The 26,801-nt window shown below is 43.1% G+C and overlaps 1 protein-coding gene across 1 annotated transcript in view; it reads right to left on the minus strand.

The window, feature by feature from the left end:
* Positions 1 to 26,801, minus strand: part of ADAMTS2 (ADAM metallopeptidase with thrombospondin type 1 motif 2) — a 168,302-nt gene that overhangs the window by 6,479 nt on the left and 135,022 nt on the right. Inside the window, exons 8-21 of the mRNA XM_042881583.1 lie at positions 25,389 to 25,532; positions 23,336 to 23,468; positions 21,794 to 21,907; positions 14,747 to 14,892; positions 13,220 to 13,395; positions 10,980 to 11,113; positions 10,032 to 10,155; positions 9,336 to 9,416; positions 7,935 to 8,098; positions 6,618 to 6,777; positions 5,998 to 6,130; positions 2,989 to 3,196; positions 2,504 to 2,633; positions 1,911 to 2,000 (exon numbers count right to left, since the gene is read on the minus strand). Coding sequence (XP_042737517.1) covers positions 1,911 to 2,000; positions 2,504 to 2,633; positions 2,989 to 3,196; positions 5,998 to 6,130; positions 6,618 to 6,777; positions 7,935 to 8,098; positions 9,336 to 9,416; positions 10,032 to 10,155; positions 10,980 to 11,113; positions 13,220 to 13,395; positions 14,747 to 14,892; positions 21,794 to 21,907; positions 23,336 to 23,468; positions 25,389 to 25,532 — 1,937 coding nt within the window. The remainder of the gene's footprint in view (positions 1 to 1,910; positions 2,001 to 2,503; positions 2,634 to 2,988; positions 3,197 to 5,997; positions 6,131 to 6,617; positions 6,778 to 7,934; positions 8,099 to 9,335; positions 9,417 to 10,031; positions 10,156 to 10,979; positions 11,114 to 13,219; positions 13,396 to 14,746; positions 14,893 to 21,793; positions 21,908 to 23,335; positions 23,469 to 25,388; positions 25,533 to 26,801) is intronic.

Here is a 26,801-nt window from a genome sequence, read left to right on the forward strand (position 1 = left end):
TCTCCAAAACATCAGTAAGAAAAAAATAAATCAGTTTCACAGTCACTTTGGTACACATTAGTCTCATAAAAAATATTGAAAAGCAAACTGAATTGGCACATCTTTAATATTATGTTAAGTACATACAAAACACTAATAAAATATCCCTGATAAACCAAAGTGCATATAGACATAGTGCACAATGCCCAGATACCTTATTGCACCACTCTCTATAGCCATCCATCTCTTGAAACATCACTAAACATTGTCTATTTAAAGGTAACAGTCATGAATATATTTATACAGTTAAACACCAAATTATTTTACATAACAGTATTCAGTGCCAGATACGTGTCTTTGCTTTTTCACCTTGTCATGTAAATTTTTAACATGTTTCAAGAAATTATCATATTAACAGCAAAATTTAATATGTGATCACATGATAATGACAAGTTGGAAGTGCTACACTGTTGAAGTTCCAAAGATTCAGAAATGCCACTTTTCTAACGAGCATGATCAATGCAATACGGTAGCAATTTGCTCCACGACTGCAGATTGAAAGTTGATACGCTTTCACTATTGTTACTGACTGTCACAAACAGTATTATGACTTTTGAATTCCAAATCTTCAACACAAACACGTACAGTGAAGCAACAATGCCACTTAAATCTCAGTAAGTCAGGTAACAGTCCTGTCTTCATGAAGGTATGGATATGCACTGTGCAAATTAACCTCGGATTAAATTTACTGCCTTCTAGTAGTTATCGTTCAAGTAAAAACCCTCCATATGAAGATCAACTCAAGATCACCTGTTTATATTTAAAGCTGGATCTGGTAAATTAATGCCATTTACATTTCAACATTAAGGCATTTTTCTAAAATTCTTCTAAGCAAAAAAAGCAATAAAAATTGAGGTAATTCTGTAGTAGTTCACACTGTTATGTTTGCCAGTTGACACGTCTATAGAGCACACACACACACACACACGCACAGCCGTACCACTCACGTCAGACATGCACATGGTGAAAAAAGACCAAAGTAATGAGTATAAATAGCTCCTTGCTGAGCAGCTGGAGATGTCAGAGTCAATGAAAACGTCCTATTGCCTCCCCCAGGTAAACAAAACCAACACCACACAACCTTCAACACGGACCGCGCCTGTTTTGCTTTGTTTTTGTCTCTAAAGTGACAGTAAACAAAACTGGCAACAATTGTGTGATGGGAAAACATATGCAGCTTTTCACGAGGAAAAATGTCAAACCACCAACAGGAGGTCAGCAAGAGCATCATAGCAGCACTCAGGTACCTGCAGAAACCAAGCGCCTGGTACCTGGACCAGCACCCACAGCTCACAAACACAAATGTTGGGGACAGGAATAAAAAAAGGAGCAGCAAAGGTGAGTAAAGCAATGGCACCACAAAGGAAAATGGAATGGATAAATTCTTTCATTCAACAGGCTACCCTGTCAGAAAACTGAAACTACAGAGTTATGAGATTTAGGGTCTTCAGACAAAGGAGAACTTTAGCACTACAAGGTGTCATTATTGTGATGTGATCACATTCACAATAAGTTCTCAGTTTTGCTATCAAACTGAACATCATGAACCAGTAAGAGCCTTTTTTCACCGTCACCAAGCAACAAGCAAACTGACCCCAGCTCCCCTTCAGAGGACTGCAACATACCTCGGAGATCCAACTTCACACATCCAACACTTCAAGACCTCCATCACCAGTGCTACACAAGCTCCAGAGAAGAAAGACACCGAGCACCAAGTGCCTGGTGTGAAAAAAAGATTCAGCCCAAGATTTAAACTTGGCCAACTCAAGGGAATTTTCCGCATAGAGAGAAGAAGAGAGCAAAAGGCAAAGTCCACATTCTATGTGGCATGCATTTAAGGGCAAAGGCAGAGTTATAAATGGGTCTTTTACTTGAAGATATTTTCTGGATAGGGTAGTCTGGGTCAGGTCTCGACAGCCATTGTATCATGTAGGTTTTCTTTGAAGGATCAGAAATGTTTCCTAGAATGGAGGAAAAAAAGATACAGCACAGTATATATTAGCACTAACAAGCTGATCTGTCACAAGTGGATAAACTAGGAGAGTGAGCAGGCTGAGGTGGCAAAGGAGCTAAAGGGTGATGGCCAGCTGTGTGGTTTGGGGCAGGGGGCTGTTCTTTCAGTTTGCTACAACTTGTGCCCAACACCTGACAACAAACACTGAGAGCAGCCTGAAGTACAGCTTTCCAGCAGTACTTCTCACAGCACCATTAACTATCTCCTAAGATACATCCAGTTTAGTCTAGTTACACTGTCTGTTCTATTTAAAATCTGTGTAGTGGAGATTGTAATTGGATGCTTGGTCCTTAATTAGGAATCAAAAGCCACCCCAAGAAACGCTTCAGGGAAAAGGGAAAAACAGGAATTATCTAATAACAGGAGCATGCAAAGCAATCTCACAGCTGTCATTTACAAACAGCAGAAAAAGCTGAGAAGGCAGAAAGGCTAGAAAAGTCAAGTGCTTACTTGGACACGGAGGTAGTCTGCAAATCCTTACGTTCTCTGGTTTAGCTTCTTTGCAAAGGCCGATGGCGTTGTCCCTGGTTCGGCACAGGACCGGGCGATCCTGCGTGCCATTGCCACAGCTGACAGAGCACTGAAAGGATATGCATCAGTTAGACCCCAATTCATCCTTTCAAAACAATGGATTAAAAGTTATTTTTTGAATTTTAAGCCACTGCACTTGATTTGAGTCAACGTGGTACATTATTTGAACCAGTGCAGTACCTTCAGTAACTACACAAGAGGCAGCGTCACTGATTTTTGTGGCATGCCACCACCCAACTCACTTTCTGTGGCACTAGCAGCAGTGGAAGCCATAGACCCTCTGTATAGGTATCAATTTATCATCTTAAAGCACTTGAACAGAAAGCACAGAAGAAACTCACCCCCAATTTCCCCCCTTGCTTCAGAAGAAATAAGCTGCTTGAGACCCCCAGGAAGAGACTGACCTGTGACCAGGGTCCTGTTCTCCACTGTGCTGGACAAAGCTCCCTGTTGCAAGGCCTCCTGCCCTCTGGACGGTCGTTGTTGCAGTACTTGGTGTGCACAGACCGATTTGTGTTGTCGTGCAGGGGTTGGATGCATCGCACGGATCGCACTTGGTATCCTGTTTTCCCACAGCTTTTGCTGCAAGGCTCCCATTCTCCTGTAACCCATCTGGGAGAGGGAAAAGAGAGGAGGATAAGTAAAATTCTCTGTCTCCTATAACTTTTTCATACTGCAGTCAAAGCTGTTTACCACAAAACTGTAATAGATGCATTTACCAATTGAATTCCATTACCTTTGATTTAATGTTACAGCAGATTAGCCATAAAATACCTTGAAAAAACTCATATAAGATGAAATTTGCATTTTTTTTTTTTAATGTAAAGGAAGCCTAAATGGTCTCAGACTGAATATAAATGGCCTTCCTTACTAAGTCTGAAAATACATTAATCCCATTGGTGTGAACTGAAAGAAATGTGTTTTGCTGAACACTTATGAAAGCTTTAATCTCACAATATTTTGCCTTTCTTTCAATCATTCAAAATACTTTTTTCCAAACACAAATTTAATACTGTTTAATTTCCAACAGAGAATTGCACTGCCTGGTTTTTTTTAAAGGAAAAGTAAGGAAGCATTAAAAAAACCCTTAGGAGCCAAGGCTTTGAATTTACCCACTATGAAATTTCAGCTTTGTAGACTGAGTCACCATTGTAAAATATCACATTTACGCTGAAATTGGATCCAACTCGACAAGAGCTTTTTTGCCCTACGGGCATCTGGTAGAATATTCCTCCAGTTCTGCCGTTACACAGGTAAGACTAGGGTTTGGGCACGGCTCTCTAGCAAGAAGTCCTTAGCATTTTCCCCTTCTTTCCTTTTCTTGCATACAGTTTTATGTGTTATCACTGTAAGATGCTTTACAATTGTGACAGCATGGCAGTCAGTCACTACTGTAATTATGTCAGATGGTTCCTGTGAACATCTGCAACGTCAAAGCTCTGCTGAAGTACCACAGTGCAGACAAAGCCTCTGTTCATTCACCTCAGACATAAGCATCACTCTTGCTTTGCTTCATTTACTTTCATTTTAAGCTGCCCCCTCCAAGACTGCGTGTAACAAATCAGACCAGATTTTTATGTCAGAAGCAGCCAGCCCAAGGGTGCTGCTGAGCCCCCGGCTCCCGGCAAAGTCACCAGCTGTGCACCAACCATCCCCAGGGCTGGCTTCCCACAGGGACCCACGGGAGGGAATCCCAGCATCAAAAATGTCTGGTTTTGAGGAAGGAGTTCAATAATCATTAATCAACCTGGACACTGGAAAATGTCACCTATAGCTCATAACGCAGTATAGATGAACACTTCACTAGTCATCAAAAGTGGCTTAAGAATTACAGCTGCACATTGTAAGGAATTTAAGAGAAAAAACAAGGACAGACAGGACTAGAGGAAATCCAGGAAGCAGCCTGAAGGCTTGGTTATAATCAAGTACAGGAAGATGTACAGCACTCTGTAAATATTTACAGAATGCAGATACCCACAAGATGGAAATATTGCTCAATGTAAACAGGATCCATGGGATAAACCTCATGAAAAATATATGTAGTACGGAGAGCCATCCTGAGTTTGAGGAGATTGTCCTAAAGAATCCATAAAATCCTAGGTTTATAAATAGTCAAAACACCGTAGGCACAATGAAATGCATGAAATTCCCAAGTTAAGCAAAAAAGTGAAGTGGCAATTTTATCCAACTTTCTCTTTGTAACCAACTGAAGTTTCACAAGCTGTAGAGGAAGGAGACAGCTGAGCCCAAAGCATGAATTCTAAGACGATTTCTGAGTCAAAGATGCTTTTTTTTTCCCATTAGCAGTGAAAAAGCAGCACATTACTGTGTCTCTGGGTGCTGCAGAGCTTCATAAAATCTCTAAATTATTGCCTCTCCTATGTGTGAAATGCTTCAATGCCATTCTGTGGAAACAGGTGACAGAAATACTCAGGAATCCAAGTACAATTTAGGATCCCATAGAGTCTTTGTGGTTCCTGGGTCCAATTATATTTGTAGCTGAAAGAAGAGTACAGTCCTTTCCAGAGTGTCTGAGATACGGTCATCAGGTCATTACTTCAAGTTCCAAAGAATAAATGTTAAACCCTGGCCCATGCTGAGTTTATGGGGTATAGTTTCTTGACTTTTCTCCTCTTTGAATCTATTTTGAAAGGAAGTTAGGAAACATTGAGTGATACATTCTACTTATTTGCTGTGCTTTCTGGCATCCAGACTGAGTCCCCAGAGGTAAAAGCTGAGATCAACACACTCCTTCCTTGTTGCAGTAGCAACAAGAGGAATATGAATCCCACATATAGCAGAACAACCTGCTGCCAGTCAAAAAGCACATGAAATTTGTGAATAAAGATATTCACAACAATTGCAGGTACACCAGGTTTACCAGTGCACCATACTGCACAAGGATAGACAGAGAAATCAACCAAGCCAAATATTTTTCCCTGTTTATGTGTCCAAAAATATGCTGTTGGCTTAAGGAAGGTTTGGGTTTGGTGGGATGTATGACATTGGTTTTCTTATGTAGCACTCTATAAATTTGTTCTTACATGATTAATTCACACTGCATAAAGTCAACTGGTATAAACTGAATTTATGTCCATTTTTTATTACCTCAAGATGGTGTGAACACAAACGTCTGGATCAAAACTGCACTTTTTTTCTAATCCAACTTATCTCAGAAGTAATAGGAACCAGCAGTCCCAGAAATGGTATTTCTACTGGCAGAATACAGCATCACACCCTCACAGCCCTGGGTCTCCATAATGGTGCAGAGGTTTGTAAGAGCCCTTATGTTAAAGCGCCCATGCATCAAGTTGGAAAACAGAGACCAAGCTGAAGTCACCTTCTTTCAGCTGACAAGAGCCAGCTGGGAACAACACTCCAGCAGCTGTCACTGAGCACTGAGCAATGCTTACATGGGCTGTGAGCACTCCTGGAGGTTGCACACCCTGCGAATGGGCTTTGGCTTCTGGATGAGCTCGCAGTAACTCCGATGAACCATCTTGTGGTCCGTCTTCCTCCGGCAGCCGTACTTTGTGAACTGGAAGCCTGAAGAAAGACACTGCTCTTACTTTTAGGACTGTTGGCTCTTACACAGGACCTGCCAATTACACTGGATAAACACTTGAATTCATGTAGATGTAGCACCAAAAATTGTTCAACTCCTTTGTTTTTCACTAAGGCTGTAATGCAACAAAACACCACCTGGTGTTTCAAGCCGTGTTAAGGGGCTGAAGCTCACCCATCATGCTGGTGGACATCATCAGGGTCCACATCTGACACCCAAAGCAAGGATCTTCACGTTGCGAGGCGCACATCCCATTGAAGGTCTGGCCCCAACTCACCTTGAAGTTTAGCACCCCTATGCCTCTGAGATCCTCACCTAAATCCTGCACACTTGGACAAGTCTTCCAATTTAATTGTTAGAAATGAGCCAGCCCAGATCTTTCCCAAGAGCCATTTCAGTTTTCTCTTAAATTATTCTGAATGCTTTGGGTTGATTTTTTAATTATTATTATTATTATGTTTTTTTTACCTCCTCCACAAGGTCTTGAACACTGGGACCACTTCTTCAGAGCCCATTCATACGATACTGAGTCTTCTTCCAAAACATTATTGTTATCTACGTTCAAGGAATCTTCATGGATCATGTACTTGTAAGTCAGAGATATCTTGGAACCACCATGGGGAATCACCTAGGAAGCAAAACAGATGCAGGGGAAAAAAGATTTAAAGACCGATACCAGAAGCTATGTGAGGTGATGTGAAATAGCAATCATCACGGTTCAGATCTTAAAACATCCCCAGAGGGATTTAAACCTTCTAGCTGCACTCAACATGTTTTTGTTTTTTTTTTCCCCTAATGAAAAAGTATCTATTTCCTTGTGACACAGAGTTTATAAACTGCGTATTAAAGACTGTTGTTGATTTAGTCTGATTTTTCTTGCCAACATTGGACTGACTTCACAATACCAAATTTTTTCCATATCCCATCATAAAGGGAAGGAAATGTTCTACTAAAACGATGATGGATAGTTCCACTCAAAGAAAAGGCAAATTCAAATGCACCGATAACTGAAAGAGGTGAAGAAAATTGCTCGTACTTCTGATAAAACACAAAGATTCTTGTGATAATTCTGGGAATGCTGTAAGACTTGTTACTTAATCTTGACAGAAGTATAAATCATTCAGAGTTTTTTGCTATCGCACTGCATCCAGACAAATGCAATAGAACATAACTCAATGTGAATAAAGTGTAAAATAATGGTCCTTTGAAAACAATTTTCATTCCTCCTGTAGCGTTCAGCTGGTACAGACTAACACATTACAGCTGCTTTAAGAGATGTTCTGAATCAACCTACTCCTACTTATGGCAGCCACTTGCTATTTTGCAGTGAAAAAAGAATACAGTCACAAGGGTTTTGGAAGTACAGAACTGGCTGTGCCGTAACAAACTGAGCCTGGAAGTATGAGAATCCTGCACTGGACTTTGCAGAATATGTTTTCAAAACATGGACAGGAGGATATGAACTGATATGAACCATTTTAGTTTTAACTAATGCTCCCATGACAGATACATTAAGTGGGCTGGAGAGTCTTTACACGGTGTCCACTTTCTTGGCTAGCTGCAGGAAATAATCAGGAGAAATGGCTGCCCAATACGTTACCCTGCGTTACAACAATTCATGTACACAGCAACGAATGAGAAGTAAGGAATTAAAATACATCTTCCATTGTCTTGTAAGTGAAGCAGCTGTCTTCTTTTAAATCACAAGAGGAATCTAAAATATATTATAGCACATTACGAGTCTGTAATCCTGACACTGTGGAAGATGGTTTTCATTTGACTTACCAGAATAACTATTCCATTACGCAGAGGCCCCATGGTCTGCACGGTTTCTCTATTATCGTCATTCCGATATTCCCACTCCACACCCATGTCAATAAATACTTTAGAGTCTGGCACGTAGTTGTCTTCACTTAGAATGAATCTTCCTGTTTCACGATTTTTAATTGCTAGAAACAACATAAGATATGTGAATAGCAGAGGTTTGCTTCTCATCTCTGGGTTTGTTCTGCTCTTGTCCCAGTGGGAGGAGCAGAAAAGGCCACGCACAGCAGCGTGCGTTTCCCTCTCTTCTCTCACAGGTTTGGAAAACCTTTTTCAGGTGTTTCACTGAACTGCCAGTGCTTTCCTGCTCAGCTCCAGGAACATCAATTGTTCTTCTTTTTTCTTCCTTTTCTTAGCCTGCCCAGACAGAAACAAGGCCAGAACCACCACACTGTGTCTGCCTGTTCTCAGCTGCTTCTCATCCCATTGGCCAAACCCAAGCCAACGATGGCCACCTCAGGGTCCCATGTTTCTCAGCTTTTACATGGGGTATTACTGCCCCACAAGGGAAAGCCTACAGGGCTAATCCACAGTGGTCCTCAATGCAAGAAAGAGAGAGGCTGGAATGTGTATTCCTTCTGCTCAGGTACAACCTGATGGCTGTCCAGAGAGGTTGTGGGTCCCTGGAGGTGCCCAAGGCCAGGCTGGGTGGAGCCCTGACCAGTCCTGAGCTGGTCAGGGATGATCCTGCTTGTGGCAGGGATGGAACTGGAAGGACTTTAAGAACCTTTCCTACCCAACTATTCTGTGATCCTATGAAGAACCTTGTCTGGCCCTGCAAGCAATGGCTCACATCCCACAGGACAGAACGGGAAGCATTCACTGGTGAGAAATTCGACCAACTCACAATGCAATTTGTAGGCCATTTGCTGCAAATGTACTTCCAATTAATAACAGCCCAGTAGGCACTGCTTCTCATCAATTACACACCACTGCAAGGAGAGGATTTCAATTAACTCCTAAGCTGTGTGATTGGTTGGGCAGCCTTGCATCAATACTGCTAGCTGTGGGGCAGGATCTGAAAAAGAGTGAATGTAGTCTTTGCTCTTGGATGGAGCTGAGTAACAACAGGATGGGAAGCATTTTGGAAAATAATGCACTGCAGCCAATAAAGCAATTCTGCTCCTCTATCAGCAACTTTCACACGTGCAGGGATGTTCTTGTTAGGACTCCAGGGAACACAGCACAGGGAAATCGAATTGCCAAACAAGTTTCCTAATTTAACATACTTGAAGGAGGTATGTGGTGTGGGAGGATAGTGGGTAAACAAATGCATAAACATATTGTGAGGCTCCAAAGATAAAAATAAACAGATGAAAAAATGTTCTGACTGAAAATTTGTCCCACTTGTTGCACACTTACCGAGATGATGACTGGTGGCGTCTGATTCCTGTATAAGTAAATGTCTTGCCCCAACAGGAATTTCAAACATCTTAATGTGCCCTTCATTGTAGTATTTAAAAAGATAATAACTCGTTAGTATACATCAAACAGGAAGAGTCTGGCTTAGGTTTTAAACAAACAGCATTTTCTAAAGTCAGGGTGCATCACAGAAGCTGAACCTAATCCAGCATCACTCCCACTCCTGTTTCTGTGCCAGGTGATGGAGCACAGCAGGGACAAAGAGCTTGAGGTCAAAAGAAAAATGCCTTATGTGCAGTTTGCTTCAGAGTAAAGTGCACTTCGAGTACCATACACACCCACAGACACTGTGTAGGCTTGCATGTGACAGTGAGCAATGATGACATATTTCTGCAGCATTCAGGTGGAGCAGCCAATGACATCAGCAGAGCCTGTGGCCATGAAATGAGGACCAGTGAAGGCCTCCTCTATCCATGTGCAGGCCCTAATATCATCAGACTTGCATAATCACTGGACAACAGTCTGATTTTGAAACTCTAGATATGTCTCAAAGTAAAATGCAGAGAGTTGATTGCAATTAGTGGTGCTGTGAATTATTTGCAATTGCTTTGGTATTTTTCAGGAAACTTTAAGTATCAGGAGAAATCAAATGAAGACATCCTGAGTCCCCCAAGACAAAACAATGAATGAACTGACCTTGTTTCTTTGGTACTCTTGAAAACGTTCCTTTCACCACTTTGCAGTGGGAATTATCTCCTCCGCAAACACCGCATTTGTCTTCCTGCTTCGTGGATCCTATGACCCTGTCACACCCAACTTTCTGCGCACAAAGCAGAAAAACAGTCACTTTTACTTATTCAAGCTTCAATTCAAAGGAGCCTGCAACTCAGATACCAAAAGCCAGACTTCAGCAAAGAACAAACTGTAGTATTTTCCTGGAAGTTCAGCATCCAAACAGATTTTAATACTTGCACTCCCAGTTCTTACACAGCTGTCAGTCAGGTGATTAGATTTTGATACTGTGCTTCAAAGCAGTCCTCATGCCAAAGGAATGCAGCACTGTGAAGGACAAGCTCTTCAGCCTCAGCGTATCCTAAAGCAGAAGGTTAAATTCTGGGAGAATCAAAGCGTTGGTGGGAGGGCAGAACCCTCCAGCAGTACTTTGCTGAGTCAGAGCCTCAAGTTCTGCTGAAAGATGACCTGAGGCAGATCCCAGCTCGGAGGAATTACTACTGATCTTTTAAAAGCAGCCTGATCAATGACGGGGAGAATGCACACCAGCAGTACCTTAGCACCACCTTCCGTGGGAGCTACAGCAGGTTTGTATGCTGTGCATTCTGCCTCCACTAAACCCGAGCAGGAAAAGCTTTCATTGAAAAGCTTTCGTTGAAAGCTAATTGTAATAGCTCTTCTTAAAAACTGTGTCAAATATTCCCTGTGTAGGTAGGAGCTGTTGGAATTGAGTCACATGTAGTGTGATGGCAACTGTGAATATCACACACAATATTGTGACAATAAGCCTAATGAAATCTCCTTAATATCCAAAGTGTTACTGTATCTACTTAAACACACATTCATGGAGAGAAAAACTCAAGCCACCATTTTAGTTGTTCACTGTCTCTGAACCAAGGCGTCAAAGCTTACCAAGCATTCTCCCCGCACGCAGATGCTGTACGCGTCTTTGTAGGAGCAGCGGGTCCCATCGTGGACCATCCTCTTCATGTACACAACATCCCCTGTTTCCTTGGATTCGCAATACAGGTGGCACCTTTCCTTGGCTGCAAAAGAAAACAGTGCTTGGCCAGCTCTAAAGGTTTCTTTGCTGAACTTGGTAGTATGTGACACTATGCTTTTTGAGGCGAAGAAGAGCATTCTGTTAGATGGAAGAAATATTCTGCTGGTTTAACATGATCACATCTTAGGCACTTTTCCCACCATTTAGAACAGTAATGACCTTGCAATTATAGCAGTTCAATTAAAATAAATGTTCACAGGGCCGTAGCATTCTTCCCTTGTGCAGTTCCATGGCCTCTGCCCTCTTTAAATGCAGTTCTTGTTATTGCTCTTGGCGTCTTCGTGCCCACTGGGTATTGGTACATCAGAGACCTTTGTTACTGCTAAGCAACAAAAAATGCAGTGCCTGGTCTATTAAAACAGGTAATTTACTTTTCTTATGCAGATCTTTAATAGAGAAGTCCTAAGTTTAAGACAATAATGTCAGACCTAATGGATCTGCATATATTAGGAACATTACACTATGCACAAGGCATAGATGTGTACACACACACTGTGCCTCACCCAATGCATACCATACACTCATTGCAGCAGATAAAAAGAAAATACCCAAAGGTCTGAGCAGATGTTACTGGCTCTGTACAAGGCTTTATTCCCACAGCTCCACGAGAATGGTAAATTTGCAGCTGCCATTAATTGGAATTAAATGCTCCCCCCAGTCCCCACCATAGACAAATGTACCACATGTGCCTGATGGAGCTGCTTGTCAAGTGCATGGATTTATGTCACTTCTGAGTCAGGGCTGTGTTATCTGCACAAAGTATGTCACTGCTATGCCTTGCCTGTACAAAAGGCAGTTTTAAACACAAAAGGCCCTGTAACACAGATATATAGAACCCCAGCAGTGGCTAGTAACAGTGCTCAGATCAGTGAGCCAGTTTCTGACCCAGAAGCCATGGAATTTAATAGAAAATAGCTGATTAGTTTCAGCAGACTCTGTGGCAGACAGCTCCAGAGACAAAGTGAAGGTCTGAGCAGAATCAAAGGTCTCTGGGCCACAGCGTTCCTCCCCATCTCCCTGTGCCAGCAAAACTATTTCATGAAATTGAGCTGTGAGGCTGCATCTGCTGCTCCAAGAATCCCAGATTGCACAAGATGGCATGAGAAGAATGAGGGGACCCTGAGAACTCTTTAGGAAATAAGTCAGACAAATTAATGACAAGCTATTTGCTACTAACTTCTGACAGTAGCTCCTCTCTGGAATGTGAAAGGATTCACCTAAGGCAATCCTTCCCCTCCCTGAGATCTGTGCTGGGCTTGGCAGAGCTCTGGGACATGGGCCGTGTCACTTGTCCCCTGCCACACCAGCCCTGTTCTCCATGACCTCGTTTAAAAACATGAGCAGTCTACACTGCTTCTCACACAAATGGGGACTCGTTGCCATCTTCCTTCTTGTTTGTTAAAAGCAAGGTTTCAGCACAACACAGCAATAGCATGGCAACAGTCTTCATGCCCCAAAACCAATTAGCTGCACTTCTGTAGGCATTTAAGGCAGAAAAGTTAGCAGTAAAACTAGCATTTTTGTTTGCAGAGGTGATCTCTGCCAAGATGCTGTAACACCACAACGATCGTGATGGTTCTCACCCAGCTCCCATCCAAACCAGTGTCCAGCCCCAGCAGTGTCCAACAGAATTAGCAGGAAGATGGAAGAACAAAACAAAAGTAACACTTTCCTGTGTATATTCTTCAAGGAAAACTGCAGCTCAGAGTTCCTCCACATCATGGCTGGATCTCATTGTTTAGCAGCTTTTGGTGGATTATAGACCTTTCAAACATTTCCCTAAATCACTCTTAAAGCTTCTGGCATCTGAAAACACCCTGTGGCAATGGATTCCCATTTAATATGTGCTGTGTGGGAAAGTACTTCCTCTTGTTTGTTTTAAATTTGTTTTAAATCTGCCACCTGATAATTCTATTTGATGTTCTCAGGTTTATGTTATGAGAAACAGTGAACAATCATTCTGCGTGCAGTGTTTGGTGCCAGAAGTCCCAACTTGGCCATGTCAATGGCCACACCACGTCCCTGTAGGTCCCCAACTCCAGCACTCCCACCCTGAGACACATTGAGGACAAGAAGCGGGACCACTCACCATCAACATGCTCATAGGGCAGCCAATGGTGCTTCGTGTTCTGGTACTCAAAGTACGGATCCCATTGCCTGCACTGCTCCTCTCTGAAATCCTCAAAGTCCTTGGGGCAATCCTGTGTGTTGCAGAGCTGGAACTCATAGCTCGGCCCTACGCACGTGCGGCCTCCGTTGGCTGGACTGCAGAGGACAGAAAGCAATGGTTACTTTGGTCATTAACACATGAATCGAGCAACTACCAAACCCTCTGAGACACAATCTAACCCCTAACCACGTCATTAGGAACTTGATGAAGCCAGTGGTGTATTTCCAGTACTTCCTTCTCGCATTTTATCAGGACTTCATCTAGTTTAATGATTGCTCTGGTGTTTGCTTTCTGTTGGGAGGTACCTCTGGAAAGGTTTCTCTCAATATAAGTCATTACAGCTGGGATAAAAGGAGCAAACATTTAAAAACCTGTCGTCTCTATTTCTCTCCCACAGAACAATTCCTGCAAGTTGAGCCTCCAAGCACTTGAAATAGAAAAGTTATTTTCTTGGTGTGGTTCAGGAAAGGAGAGCACAAGCAGGTGAAGCGACTCATTCACATTGCCTCCTAAGCCAGCAGCAAACCCAGCCTTTCCTCTGTGCAAATAGATTTTACAACTAAAACAGAGCCCACAATCATAAAAGTCACTTTCATGTTGCCAATGGAGTAAAGGTTGAAATTAGAACTGACAAATTTTTTTCTTAACGGAACAATTTCCATCAGAAAACATGGCTTCATCATCAATAAGATTATTTTCAATATTGAAGTCATGTTCAATCATTTCATCCTGTCAAAACATGTTCAAAAATTCTGTTTGGTGAAATCATTTAATTCTGCCCACTGCTTCATTTCCTGCTGCCATGATCCTGATATTTCATGAAATAGGGATAATCACATATTTAATATCATTTGTACATCTTGTATATATTACATATATCATAGCTTCAGTGTTACTGAAATTAAGCCATTTTACATTATTTTGATGAACCATATATACGTCATCAGAGCACAACAATTCAACATCCTTAGGATTAACTCTGGGGAGGGTTCTGCTCTCTGGAGCTTTGCTCCAACTTGGAATGAAAACAGTTTGAAGATGTCAGTATATTCCCTGTTGTGAGACTGTTTTTGAAGTACTAAAAAAGTTGGATTAATTTAAAAAATGAATTTTTTAACACAATCCAGCAAATTATTGACATCATTTCATACTCATGCTAGAATAAGGCATACACGGGGCTCTGAAGTATACCTTTGCAATAACAGAATAGCACTTTCAAGATCCTTTTAATGGCACAACCAGCTCAATGGATGGATAAACTAGCAGATAAAGACGGCTCATGTCTTTGGGCCAAGGGGCCCAAAGCAGAAATTCTAGTGTACTGCAGGTGAGACCTAAGAGCACCACTCAGCAACCTTTACTGTGTTACCATAGCAGTAATTCCACAAGGGTTCTCACCACTCATTCACTTCATGTTCGAAAACCACGCAGGAGTCCCAGACTTACTGTGGGTTGTCACACTGCCGTGTTCTGTACTTCACCCCCGTGCCACAGGTGCGAGAGCAGGAGCCAAACTTACTCCATGCCCCCCAGTGCCCATCCTGTTTCAGGATGTCTGGTGTCAGCCAGATGCAGTGACCTTTGAAGCAGTGCTAGGAGAAAGAACGGGATAGGTACAGAGTGAGCAGATGGGAGTTGCACTAACGGCCTTCAGAGGTCCCTTCCAACTCTAAGGATTCTATGATTCCATACTGTACCACTGGTGCAACAGATTTCATTTTGGGCACAAATATTGGATTCTTTTCACCTCTCCAGAAGAAGGCAATGAGAATCACTGCTGTACTGTGCCCGTGATCCCCAGCTCCTTCTGATTTGACAAACTTACACATTTTCAGTATGCCCATTTTTGCTCATAGGAATAGAGACTGCCCAGTTCGTTAACATGCTGTCAGCATCACGTGCCTCCATCAGAGCAGCAGGGATTTCACCTTAACTGGTAGAAATCCATCTAACGGAAGTGGCAGAATCCCAAACCCTGCAGGGTAAAGGTACAACCCTGCTGCTGCCATTTCTTGCAGCGACGACAACAGCTCCTTCAGCAGCAGTAGCCCCAGTAACACTGCAGTGAATGTGGTCAGCAAAGCAGCACAAAATTAATGTCACCTCACATGGCAGACACTGTTGATACGACATAGAGAACTCCCAGAGTCTCACTGAAATCTTACTAAAGCTCATCAGAACACCAGAAACCCTTCACCAAACACTGCCTTGCACAGACCCATTCTGGAGCAGTTACTCCCCATCTACGGCTATCATTTCCAATGATTTTCTCATTCTATTACCCAAATTTTAATGCAGTCGGTTCTACATGGAGGTAAACAGAGTTTCCTGAATTCTCCAAACCCACAAGGTATTTACACATTTCTTTAAAAGTCTTTGTCGCCTCCATGCTTATATCCATCAACTTTAATGAGATCTTGTAGGATACAAAGCAAAAAATGCAATTGAAGACACAATAGTTTGCCTTTTCTCAGATACATAATCTGATTTTTGGGTGGTCTTGCATGGAGCCCAAAGTTGGACTCGATGATCCTTACGGGTCCCTTCCAGCTGGGGGCATTCTACAACTCTATAACCCTCTCTACTGCCTCCTCCCACTAAAGACATCTGCTACTGCTCTTCCACCAGTCCCTAATGAAGGAAGTCTTCCTTAGCTGAAGGCAGGATGAATTCTTCTCAAGGATCACAGATTTGGACTGTTTCTGCTGCTTACATAAAAGTAATGGAAAACATTGCCAGCACTACCAAAGACTTTGCATGAGGCCATTGCACTCTGCTGCACTGGTGGCTGCTGGGACAGGGCTCCGGCTCACGTGCACAGATGGCCACAACAACAACTGCAATCGGTCCCTTGCTTTCCTTAACATTCAAGTCAACAACAACGTTTTACACAGCTTAACGAGCCCTGGAATTCGGGAATTTGGCAGGCAGCACCAGCTGAGCATATGGCAGAATGCATGCTGCCAGCAAAAACAAAACCAGAAGATATATAACCAGAGAGCATTTGTAAGCGTGGAGCGATTAGTGAGCTGGAAGACGAATTTAAAAGGGATGGATAATCATTAATAATGCTGAATTTAAAGAGAGAATCATTAGTAAAACGTTGACAAGACACAGGTTTCCCATTTGCTAATCCGCTCAATGATTGGCTTTTTATTCATGCAATTTATTTTGCTACTGATTCGGTTGGACAAGGGGTAGAAAACAGAGCAGAAATTAGTTTTCAGCTACTCGTTATTTCTCATGACTTCAAATATTCAAAGTCAAAGCCCATGAAGAAGACGAGTTACCACAAAGCCAATTATAACAATCCTGCTCCAGAGTTGCAATGGGCAAATTTTTCTCATCTGCTTGACAGAACAAGAGATAATTCAGCAAAGCATAAAAGAAACACAAAATGCTAATATGCTAACTCTGAGGTTCGGCACCGTATCCTCCAGGGATGATGCACTCCTGGCTTTGTAGAGGTTTGAGCAAACAATGTGAGCAGTCAGCCCTGAGTGGAATGGCACTACTGCAGCGATGCAGGGGAATGTGTCTGCCTGGCAGGCCAGACTGCAGCTGGGCTTGGAGGAAGATGAGCTGCAAGGGCTCCTGATCCCTGCTTGTTTCAGCATCCTTTTGTCAGGCTTCTGCATCCCTCAGATGTAACATCCACACAACTCTGCCTGAAGAGCCACGTAGCGATGCTCCAGGATCTGACACTCAGTAGAGAGGAGAGGAAGAGACATGTGATGCTGTGTTTGCTGTCTCTTTCCCCTGTTTTAGCCAGATGCAAAGGGATGTGGTTTGCAATAACCATGAACAAATCACCTGTTTGACACTGTGACTCATTCCTGAACTGGAAAGCAAATGTGGAAAGTGTTATTGACTTTGCCTGTGTAAAGAAAGGAGCATGATGGGTTTTTGCTGGAGAAGTCAGTCCTGCACTGCCTGCTGGGAAGCAGAGAGCTATGAGTGAGTCACCGCCAGGCTGCATCTGGGCTGTGTGCTCAAAGAAAGAAGCCTACATAAAATGAAGTGATTCAATGGCATCTTAGGTGCTGCAGATTGGTGCAAGAGGAGCACACAGAGCAGAAAGCAGAGATGGATCCGTCTATAGTGCAATAAAGGATGTGAGAGCTGCCCCTTCCCACTGCCACTGCAATAACTGCTTAACTAAGTGGGAACAGCCAATTCCAGCCACTATTCCCTTCACAAGCAGGGCTTTCATGTAAAGCATGAAGCATATTAAAGCAATCTTTCCTTTTTAATGAGGAAAAAAAAATGGGAAAGTGCGAATTGTTTTCTTACTGGAAGAGAAGATGACTTCTTGTGGTCTCGCCAGTTTTTCTGGCAAACAGGGCAGTCCAAAACAAGTGCAATTTCCAGGAGAGGAAGCTTAAAACTCGCGCAGTAAAACATTCCATTGCTGTTTTCAGCAGTTCTTTGAGACAACTGCTGTGAGGGCCAAAAAAAAAAAAAAGCTTCTGTGTTCCTGTGGGCTTCCCACAGCTGCATGGTCATTTTTCAAGACTTGCAGATTTCTCTCAGTCTCTCTACCTGTCGTGCCCGCCTCCCAGCCCAGCCATGTCAGTAAGCCCTGCTTGGTCTCATCATGTCAGGACGGGGCTGTTGCGTTATTTCCACCTCCCATCGCATGCAGGCTGGTCCGCTCTGCTCCCTCTGTTTGAGATCAATCAATTGTAGGGAATAACCCCAGCTGTAGCACACAGCTGTCCCGGGAGCAGTGGTGGTTCCTGGTGCAGAATGTGTCCATCTTGTGTTTCTGTGGCAGCCAGCACAGCGCTCACCCATCTGCCTCCCGTGGGGTCTGCATCCCTGGTAGGAAACCACCAGATCGCTTTGAGCACACATTGGTGTTTTCAGAAACCCTTTTTCTTCTAAGACCTTTTTATTTCAATAATCATTCTTCTTCTCTTCCTGATAGAGCAAAAACTGCAAGTCTCATCCATGCGGTGTGAGGGCAGGAGAACCAGCTGGGCTCAGGCTCTTGCACAGCTGCCAAGTTAACCAGGAACATCAGCTCGGTTGGCACAGGAGGGTACCAGGAGCTCACCTGACTCCAAGGAAAGAAATCAGGAGTGTGGGCACTGCAGCCCTCTGTGCTCCTCTCAGCAGTGAGCAGATGGACTCAGGCATGCCATCGCCTGCATGAGTGACTTTTTTATTTCTGCCTTCTGGAGGGCAGTCACCTGCTTCAGCTGATATGCACCTCTCCCCAGAAGAGTAATAGCTTTAAAAAAACTGAACAAGGAAAACTGATGACATATTTCTTAAGGAGGCCCGGGTTCCAAAGCCTGGGGCTACTGGTGGAGCTGACAGAATTGTATACAAGTAAATAAATCATCAGCTGAAAACATATGTGCTTTATTTTCCTAAACTGCAGAATGCTGTGCTTTTAAGCTTCGCATAATTACCTCTTGTCTGCATGTTTAACTATGAAAATTCACAGAGCATCTCTGGTTCCACATTCAGACTCCACTCCCCACATGCTGTGCTTCACACACAGCTCATTTCCTTGGAGCTAACGTGGCCGCTTGGAAGTGCAAGGTGCTGCATCACTGAAGCTTCAGGAAATCCATTCTGTCTTTCCCCTCTCAATTCACTTAAAAACACTGGGTTGAGAGCTACATGAAGCATTCTATTTCCTTTAAAATTCCATAAAAATAGCAGTTTTGTCCTCTGGCTGGAAAGCCTTAAGAGAATATTACACATTTCTATCCCTAAACCCACCAAACTATTACATTGCTGCCAATTAACATGTCTCCATTTGTACAAGGAAACTCACTTAAAAATTCTTTTTCAAAAGCAGAACGTCATTCTTTTGGCAACTTCTTTCAAATGAACACATGCAGAGAAAAGCTTACAAATATTTTCATACATTAAATGCACATCTCTATGTGTGCATGCATGCATACACATACAAATACTCCGGCACTGTGAAGTCTAATTTCCCTTCCACTTCCAAGATGCAGTCCCTCTCTCCAAGACAGCAGGGCACACAGAGACGTGGTCCTTGTCAGTGTGGCTGCTGACAATGTGCTACAGATCTCCCATCTGCACTAGGTGTTCTTGGCCCTGGACCATCAGAAAGGAAGGAGGCAGCTGGACTTTGTCCTCTTCAACAGCATCTGCTGAGTTTGGCAAAGCCATCGGCTATCAGCCATCTGAACAGCAGGCTCAGGTCAAACACCTGAGCTCCGTACACCCTGTCAGTCTCCCAAACACTGCTTCTCTTTCTGGCACTGGGACATCTCAGCTGCTGCAAAGCCGGGATATTTCTTCAACACATCAGCACTGATTTGATTGGCCTCAGCTTAAAACAGGCGCTGGGAATTAGTGGTATGAAATCATGAAAACTGCATGCCCCTAAGGCAGGAGTCAAATGGATCTCATTGAATCATCTTCTCTGATTGCTTGTTTGTGTTCCTTTTTTCTGGCATTAGCCCTAAATAGTGGTCTGAGTTTCAAGTTATTTTTGTCTTCCTCATACACCATGGGAGATGCTTCTCGGAGAAGACTGCCAACGTCCCAACTGCAGGCAATGTCCGTGCTGTAGTCACTTTGCTTTCTGCTGAGAGCCTCTGGTTCTATCCAAATTGATGAAGACAGTGAACAGAGAAAGACCAAATCAAAGGCATGGATGAAAAGGAACAGAAAAAATGGAAAAGGACTGATATGATGTGCCTCTGCTAAAACACCCTCAGCTCCTAATAAGAACACTGGTCAAATGCCGAGCTGAGAAGCAAGAACTTCACTGCAACCCTCTCATAAGCTATTGCTCAGGCTACAGGGCTTTATCTAACTAAATGGTTTTCATTTCATATCATTTTCTCAGGTTCTGCTGGAAGGCTGCAGTAAGCTTATTTATCAAAAATCTGTGACATCTCTGGGAGTAAAACAGTTACACTCCTACCATCTATGGAATGCACACATCCCCTCCTGCATCTTCACTGAACCACCAGAACCTGGCTGTCTGGGCAGCTCGCTGAAGCCTTGGAGCCTAAGTCCCAGTCCAGCGAAAAAAGTTACAGTGGAGTTGCATAATATCCTGACAAACTGTTTATAATGGAAGCACTGGACTGATCATTAACTGTGAGATTACAAGTTCCTTTTTTTATTCTCATTTCTGTCCAAACACTGATGAATGGATGGCTTGGAGAAGTAAGGGAAGTGACAAGCTGGAATACAGTTGTGTTTTTCTGGGATTTTCATGTGTTTGTTTAATATAAAATCAAGATGTGGAAAAATGTCTCAGGTGAATCCAAAGAAATTGCCCGAGACTGTGTATTGTAATTTAAAAATCTACGTATTTTCAAACATAAAACAGGGGTGTTATGAGATAAATAACCTAAAGAAGACCAAAAAGAAATGGCTTATTTAGAGCATGGCTTGCTAGGGAAGGAATTTAGCATTACATTATGCTTTCATTAAAAAAAAACATTTCAAACCACAACAGCAGTTGCTAATATGGTTCATTTATCACATAAATGATGTCATCCACTGGGTTTTACAAACATCCTTCCAAGTATCAACAACATCTTCCCCTCAGACCCTGCGCCCACAGCCCAGCGAAGCCAGGCATTTTGAGCAGACTTCAAAGGAGTTCAGATCCACTGTGAGCACAGCACGACCTCCCCAGAGGGGTAACTGAGAGCTGGAGCAGGCTGTCCTTTCAGGGCAGGAGCTGTCGGAGCCCTTGGCACCTTGCTCCTTCCCTTCACAGCTCTTCATGCCTCCCTTGACTCCCACCAAGCAAATCCACCTACGCAGATCTGCCCTTTTCTTCTGCTCATCCCTCCCCATGGTCATGCTGGCTCTCTCCAGCTCTCACTCAACTCCCACATCCGCCCTGTCCCTCAGGGCCAGCACTGCAGCCTCAGTGGGCTTGCAGTCTCCAGGACCTCACAGCTCTCAGCCATGGAGGCCTACTGGCACTGCGACATCACTGACACAAACACAACACCTCGACCATGCACAAGTCATGGGCAAGTGAAAATTCCCCATTTTTGGCTCTACAATGACTTGCTGAGAATCCAAGGGCAATTCACAAATGTGCAGATGCTGCCATGACTTGCCTGAAGACTGGGTTTCATAGACAGAGAGACATCATGCAGCACACACCAGACCTGGTCCCTTCCTCCTTACTTGCATTCAGGAATTTGCCCCACATCTCAGCTGACTTCAAGTTCCCAGAAGGTTTTTCCTTTGCTAAACTGACCCTATCTTTGGGCAAACTGGGACTTGGGAACTCATGAGTTACAATGCAGTTCACACCCAGACATTCCCCGAAGCTATATGGAGGAGACAAATAAAAGTCATAAGCTTTTCTCTTTACACCCCCTCTATTATATTCTCCAGTCCTCCATTCCCTACATTTCTAAAAACAAATTGAAAAGACAAAAACCTTCCATTTCTGTGCTTAATCTGAAGGATAACAACCCCAGCTGCACACACACAGACTCCAACATGCACAGCTCCAGCTCCCACCTTTCCTGGTGCACACATGGTCCCGTCCAGCGGAGGCCCTTTCTTTGTTTTGCAGAAGTAGGGGTTCTCAGGATGGCTACACCACAGCTGCTTACAGGGATCAAATGTACGAAACTGAAACACAAAAAAAATCAGAGTGGGTGATGCTTTGATGGAGCTCTGACTTCAAACTCTGAGCAAAACTGTAGCGTGGGGCTCGATTTTCCTTACCCAGCTCTCAAGTGTCAGCTGTGCTCACTAATTCCTGAGGAACACTGTGAAGTAAGTATGACTGAACATGCAAAAATCACCAGCGATTCTGAGGTGAGACCCTGCCTGCAGTCAATAGAATAACACTGGACAAAAACGGCTTGATACCAGTGACTAGAGGCAGATTGAACAAGGAGTAAACCAGTTCCCCTGCCCGATAAGGCACACACTGCCTTTTCTTACAGCTTCTCCAAATGGCATTGCTTCGTTCAACAAACAGAACAAACAATACTTGAGTACCCGTGGGAGAGGGATGCGAGCTGCTCCTCTCAGGAGGGTGCAAGACTGACCTCAGGCCCAATGAGTAACTCATCATTTCACCTACACTACAAGTGCTCGTAATGCAGAGAATGAGAGCCACCCACCACAAAATATAATAGACTATAATGTCTGGACGTGCTCTTGACTGTTCTGAACAAAGAATAGAAAGCCTCCCAGGCTCCAGAGAACAGATACAAGGAAAGACCCTCTTTGGCAGGGACATTCCTCCAAGGCAGCATCAGCGGGAATGTGTCAAAACACAAAACTGCAGCTGATGCTTAAAAGGTTTTCATCCATTATCTGGAGACACTGCTCGGCACACATAATCCTACAGATGGGAATGAAAGCAGCAATGTTCTGCATTACGTTAGCAGCTGCCACACCAGCTGAAAACACGTCGTTCCATATAAAATTTGTGTCCTGCTTGAGGATCCGGAGGTGGGAGGCACAGCCCTGCTGCAGAGGCTGAGGCACTGCAAATTGCACCAGTCTTGCCTAGCTTATATAAATTTGGGCTTTGTCTCTTGTTTTCCCAGTGCATCAAGAGCCAACCATAGCATCAAGAGCCCTTGCAAGTTGTTCTCTTTGCTGTCACGCTTATTTTCACATGCTAGACATTAAAACACATCATGCTTTCCACAAAACCAGAACATAAAAGCTTTCTGCCCTGTGTTAACACTAAGATGTGACACCAAATCCATCTCCTTCTCATCGGGGTGGGAGTTTATAACAAACTAACTAGCTGGCAGCAATAGGAGGCTCCACAATACAGCAAGCTTGCTTGCTTCTAGTCTAGAACTGTTCATGAAACTACAGCATGGCCATTTCTCTAAGTTCAGTTTTTTGAAGAAAGCACAGAGGTTCTTAAAATAACATATTTGTCAACATTAAGTTGTTATTTCTCGCTCACAACCAAGTGGGCACATCATCCTTCCTTGTGGGCTTCACTGTGCTGTCCCTATACAGGACATTTCAGAGACACTTACAACACTCCTGGATGAGAAAGAGCAGAGGCTGAACTTAAGTACTCACAGCTGTGCACATCATGTAGCCCAAACCAAAATCAAAACGGCACTGCTCATTCATGGAGTAGTGAATTCCTGGCAGCTGTGGAAGGGAAGGCCAGTCATGTTCGAAGGGATCATCGCGCAGACAATCATAGGAACTGCAACAGGCAAAAATTACAGTAACAGATGGGGCTGTGAGACTCACAGAGTGTTTGTGGTTTCGGTGCCTTCTCGATCCAAACAAAATAGAGCCTACTATTCCTCAGACTCTGGTCACGAAGAGCATCTAATATCGCAATTATGCTCACATAAACTTTAGCATGATGTATCCACCTCTAACATATTCTGTGTTGGTTTTTTGTTTTGGTGTTGTTGTTTTCTGGGGGCCCCCCCCCCCCCCCGGCAAGGTTGGGAAGGGGAGGTCTGGAAATCTTTCCATTGTAACTTCCACACAGCTTGCAGGTAAATTCCTGTTGGTTCCCAGGTTGCCTATGAAAAAGGAACCAAAGGAAGAATCCACATAAGACCAAGAATCAAAGAATATTCAGTTACTTTTCCATTTGTGGAATTCCTTACTACCTGCAACTGCATTTAGAGTGCAGCTTTAGAAGCAGAAGCCAGGGTAATCACCCAGGAGCAGTGCTGAGCTTGCCATACTCCTGTCCCCTGCTGAGAAGCAGTGACCCATCTATAAGCACCAGTACTTTCCAGCCCACATTAAATGCTCAGGATTATTCCCTCTCTCTGTTTCTCCTGATACCTCTCAGCCCCATCCATAACCTGCCAAGTTCCCTTTCCGTGTGATGAACAAGGGAGATTTCCCCATAGGACAAACTAAGACCATGTCTGACTGAGGTGCATAGAAAACAGAGCAGAATAGCACAGAATGGTTAACTGTATAATCACTGCTTCATTCACAAGCCAACACCATAGGCAGTATCTCTGAATTGTCCCCAAGTTATCTAACAGACATGAGGACACCATACCCAGCTCTATTCTGGCTATCATTCAGGCTGCCCTCAAGATTCCAATAGCTGAAAGCAGAATGTTGAGCTTAGATTTACTTCAAAACAAATCACGGCATTATAAGATATTCTAAAATAGCTGTATTTAAAAGAATGCAAAGCAGCCATCTAAGCCAGATGATTTTCATTTAACTGATAATGCTCTAAAGGATCTTGCTAATTAAACAATCACGCATCTCTCACAATATTTCCTATCCTTACTGCCATACCTAAGGTACATAAGATAATAAAAACATTGACAAAAAGACTGACTTCTGCTTATTTTGTTGATTTTGCTGCCTTCTTTTCAACTTATTTTCAGTTCTTGCTGTGTATCCTAGAGTTTCACTGCATTTTTCCTATACACCTTGTACATAACAATAAGGGGGAGATCCATTCTATAAGAGCTAAAACAGGATCATAAAGTCAGAGTTTGTCAGGGAACCTGAGTGCAGCTCTAATGCAGGAAGGACCCATTCCAAAGAGAAGGCAAGGGGAATAAATGAGCTGTTAAAAAAAATGGAGCATTTAGGATATTTAAACGAAAAGACACCACTGAAAAATTAATTCCAGAATCATGTTCTTTCTTTAGAGATCTATTAGGTCCAGAAGACCTCTAAGAACTTATAAGGGGCAGAATTTCATTTTTTTAAAGAGCACCATCTCATCATTGACAGTCATCATAAGCAATCAACAGCTCTTGAAGCCAAATCTGGTATCTGTAAGATAGCACAGGCATTCCTGCAGCAAAAGCAAAAGCCTATGTGAGGGAAGCAGGAAGTCAGCAAGGAGGTGAGTACCAGTGTCTCCCACACACTATCAACAGTCTGGAAATGAATATAGAAGTAAACTAAATGAACTGAACTCAAACTCATTGACAATTTGTTTTATTATTTGCAATCCACGAGAGCCATCTGGTTCCCAGTAGGCTGGGGGTGGCTTTCTTTGTTTTATTCAACCCCATTCGAGTAAGTAATAAAAGAATAAAGCACAAACACTACACGAATGCTAAAAGCAAAATTGCTCTTAGATGTTTCCTAATCAAAGCTGAGAGGCAGCTGAACAGCTACTCACTGGAGGTATCGATTCAGCTCCTGCTGGCTGCAGCGGGACCAGTGGAAGCGGTGGAAGGCAGCTTGCACAAGGGGGGCCATGATGCTCCCCAGGCGGACCTCATCCCCACATCTGTTTCCTTGGCCATCATGCTCCATGCCTAAACTGCCCCGGCACAGGAGAGAGCAAGCACAGTCACACTGAAGACGAACTCCAAGTGACCAAACATTTCTGTACCCCAAATGTTGCCACGGGCGATCACAGTCACACTGTTATACCCCACATCCCAGGTACTGGCTCTTAAGATACTTTCATGGGATTAACTCAACATCCACTTTTGAAATAGATTGAAAATGCCATCTTTGGACTTCTGTGTATGCATACGTTTCTGAATAACTATGGCTAAATGAACCCATTTCTGGATTAAGGATCTGGTCTCCTCTCCAGCAGAATAAATGAAATTTACTCATACTCCTTTCTGGAGCCATTTGGAAGTTCCTTGATTTGAATTAACCTGCAATTGTAGCCAAGTGGGGGGATAAAAATCCACACTGAAAGCTAGTTACACCAGCTGCTGCTACTGCCCACTGTAGCAGTTCCACATTGTGGATCTTGGATTGTGTTTTTCTGTGCATGCTGTTTGATTAACATGGGCACTGTGTGTGTTACCAAAGTCAAATTAGCAGATTAGGGCTGAATGCAATTTCAGGGATCACAAACAATCTCCAGTGATCTCTCTTCTAGAGCTCAGTGTACACTCTTTACAATCCTAATTCAAAAATTCTGGAACCCAATACCAGATAGGCATCAATTCTATGCTCCTGTCTAATTTAGATACATTTGCAGTGAGATCCAATGAACTTTGGTGATTTTTTCATTTAAAGCCCTCCATAATTTCTAATAAAACAGACAGAACAGGACCTGAAGGCCTTCTTAGGGAAAATATAATAGATTAAGACTGTTCAGAAAAGGCCTTCTGGGAAGTGTTGTTCTTCTTGAGAGAAAATGGGCAGTCAGTGGGTGTCCTCTGCAAACAGAGAAACTGAAATGCTCTGGGAGAGACCAAATCAAGTCACATCAATAAAATGATCACATTCTTATATTTTTATATAGTTGCAATTTCGGTGGTTAGCACCTTTTTTTTTTTTCCTATGCAGTATTTTCTCCTTTAGCAGCAGTACCATATCAGATGTGCTGATTTAATATGGACTGTGCTTGAGAATCACGTATTCCATTAACTTAAAAAATTCATACTTCATCCCAATGAGTATTTTACATTTTCACCAGGAGACTATAAAGCATCATTCAATCTAGTTTCACAGCAGTCCTGGGAGGTATTTTGGTATTAGTTCCTTTTTCCATTTGAAAAACACCTGAATATAAAACTTCAGATCATAAATAAAATCTTGACAGAGCTGAGATCTGAAGCGAGAG

Source organism: Lagopus leucura, unplaced genomic scaffold, assembly GCF_019238085.1.
Source record: "Lagopus leucura isolate 7727_CA_CO unplaced genomic scaffold, USGS_WTPT01 Super-Scaffold_100030, whole genome shotgun sequence".
NCBI classification, from domain to species: domain Eukaryota; kingdom Metazoa; phylum Chordata; class Aves; order Galliformes; family Phasianidae; genus Lagopus; species Lagopus leucura.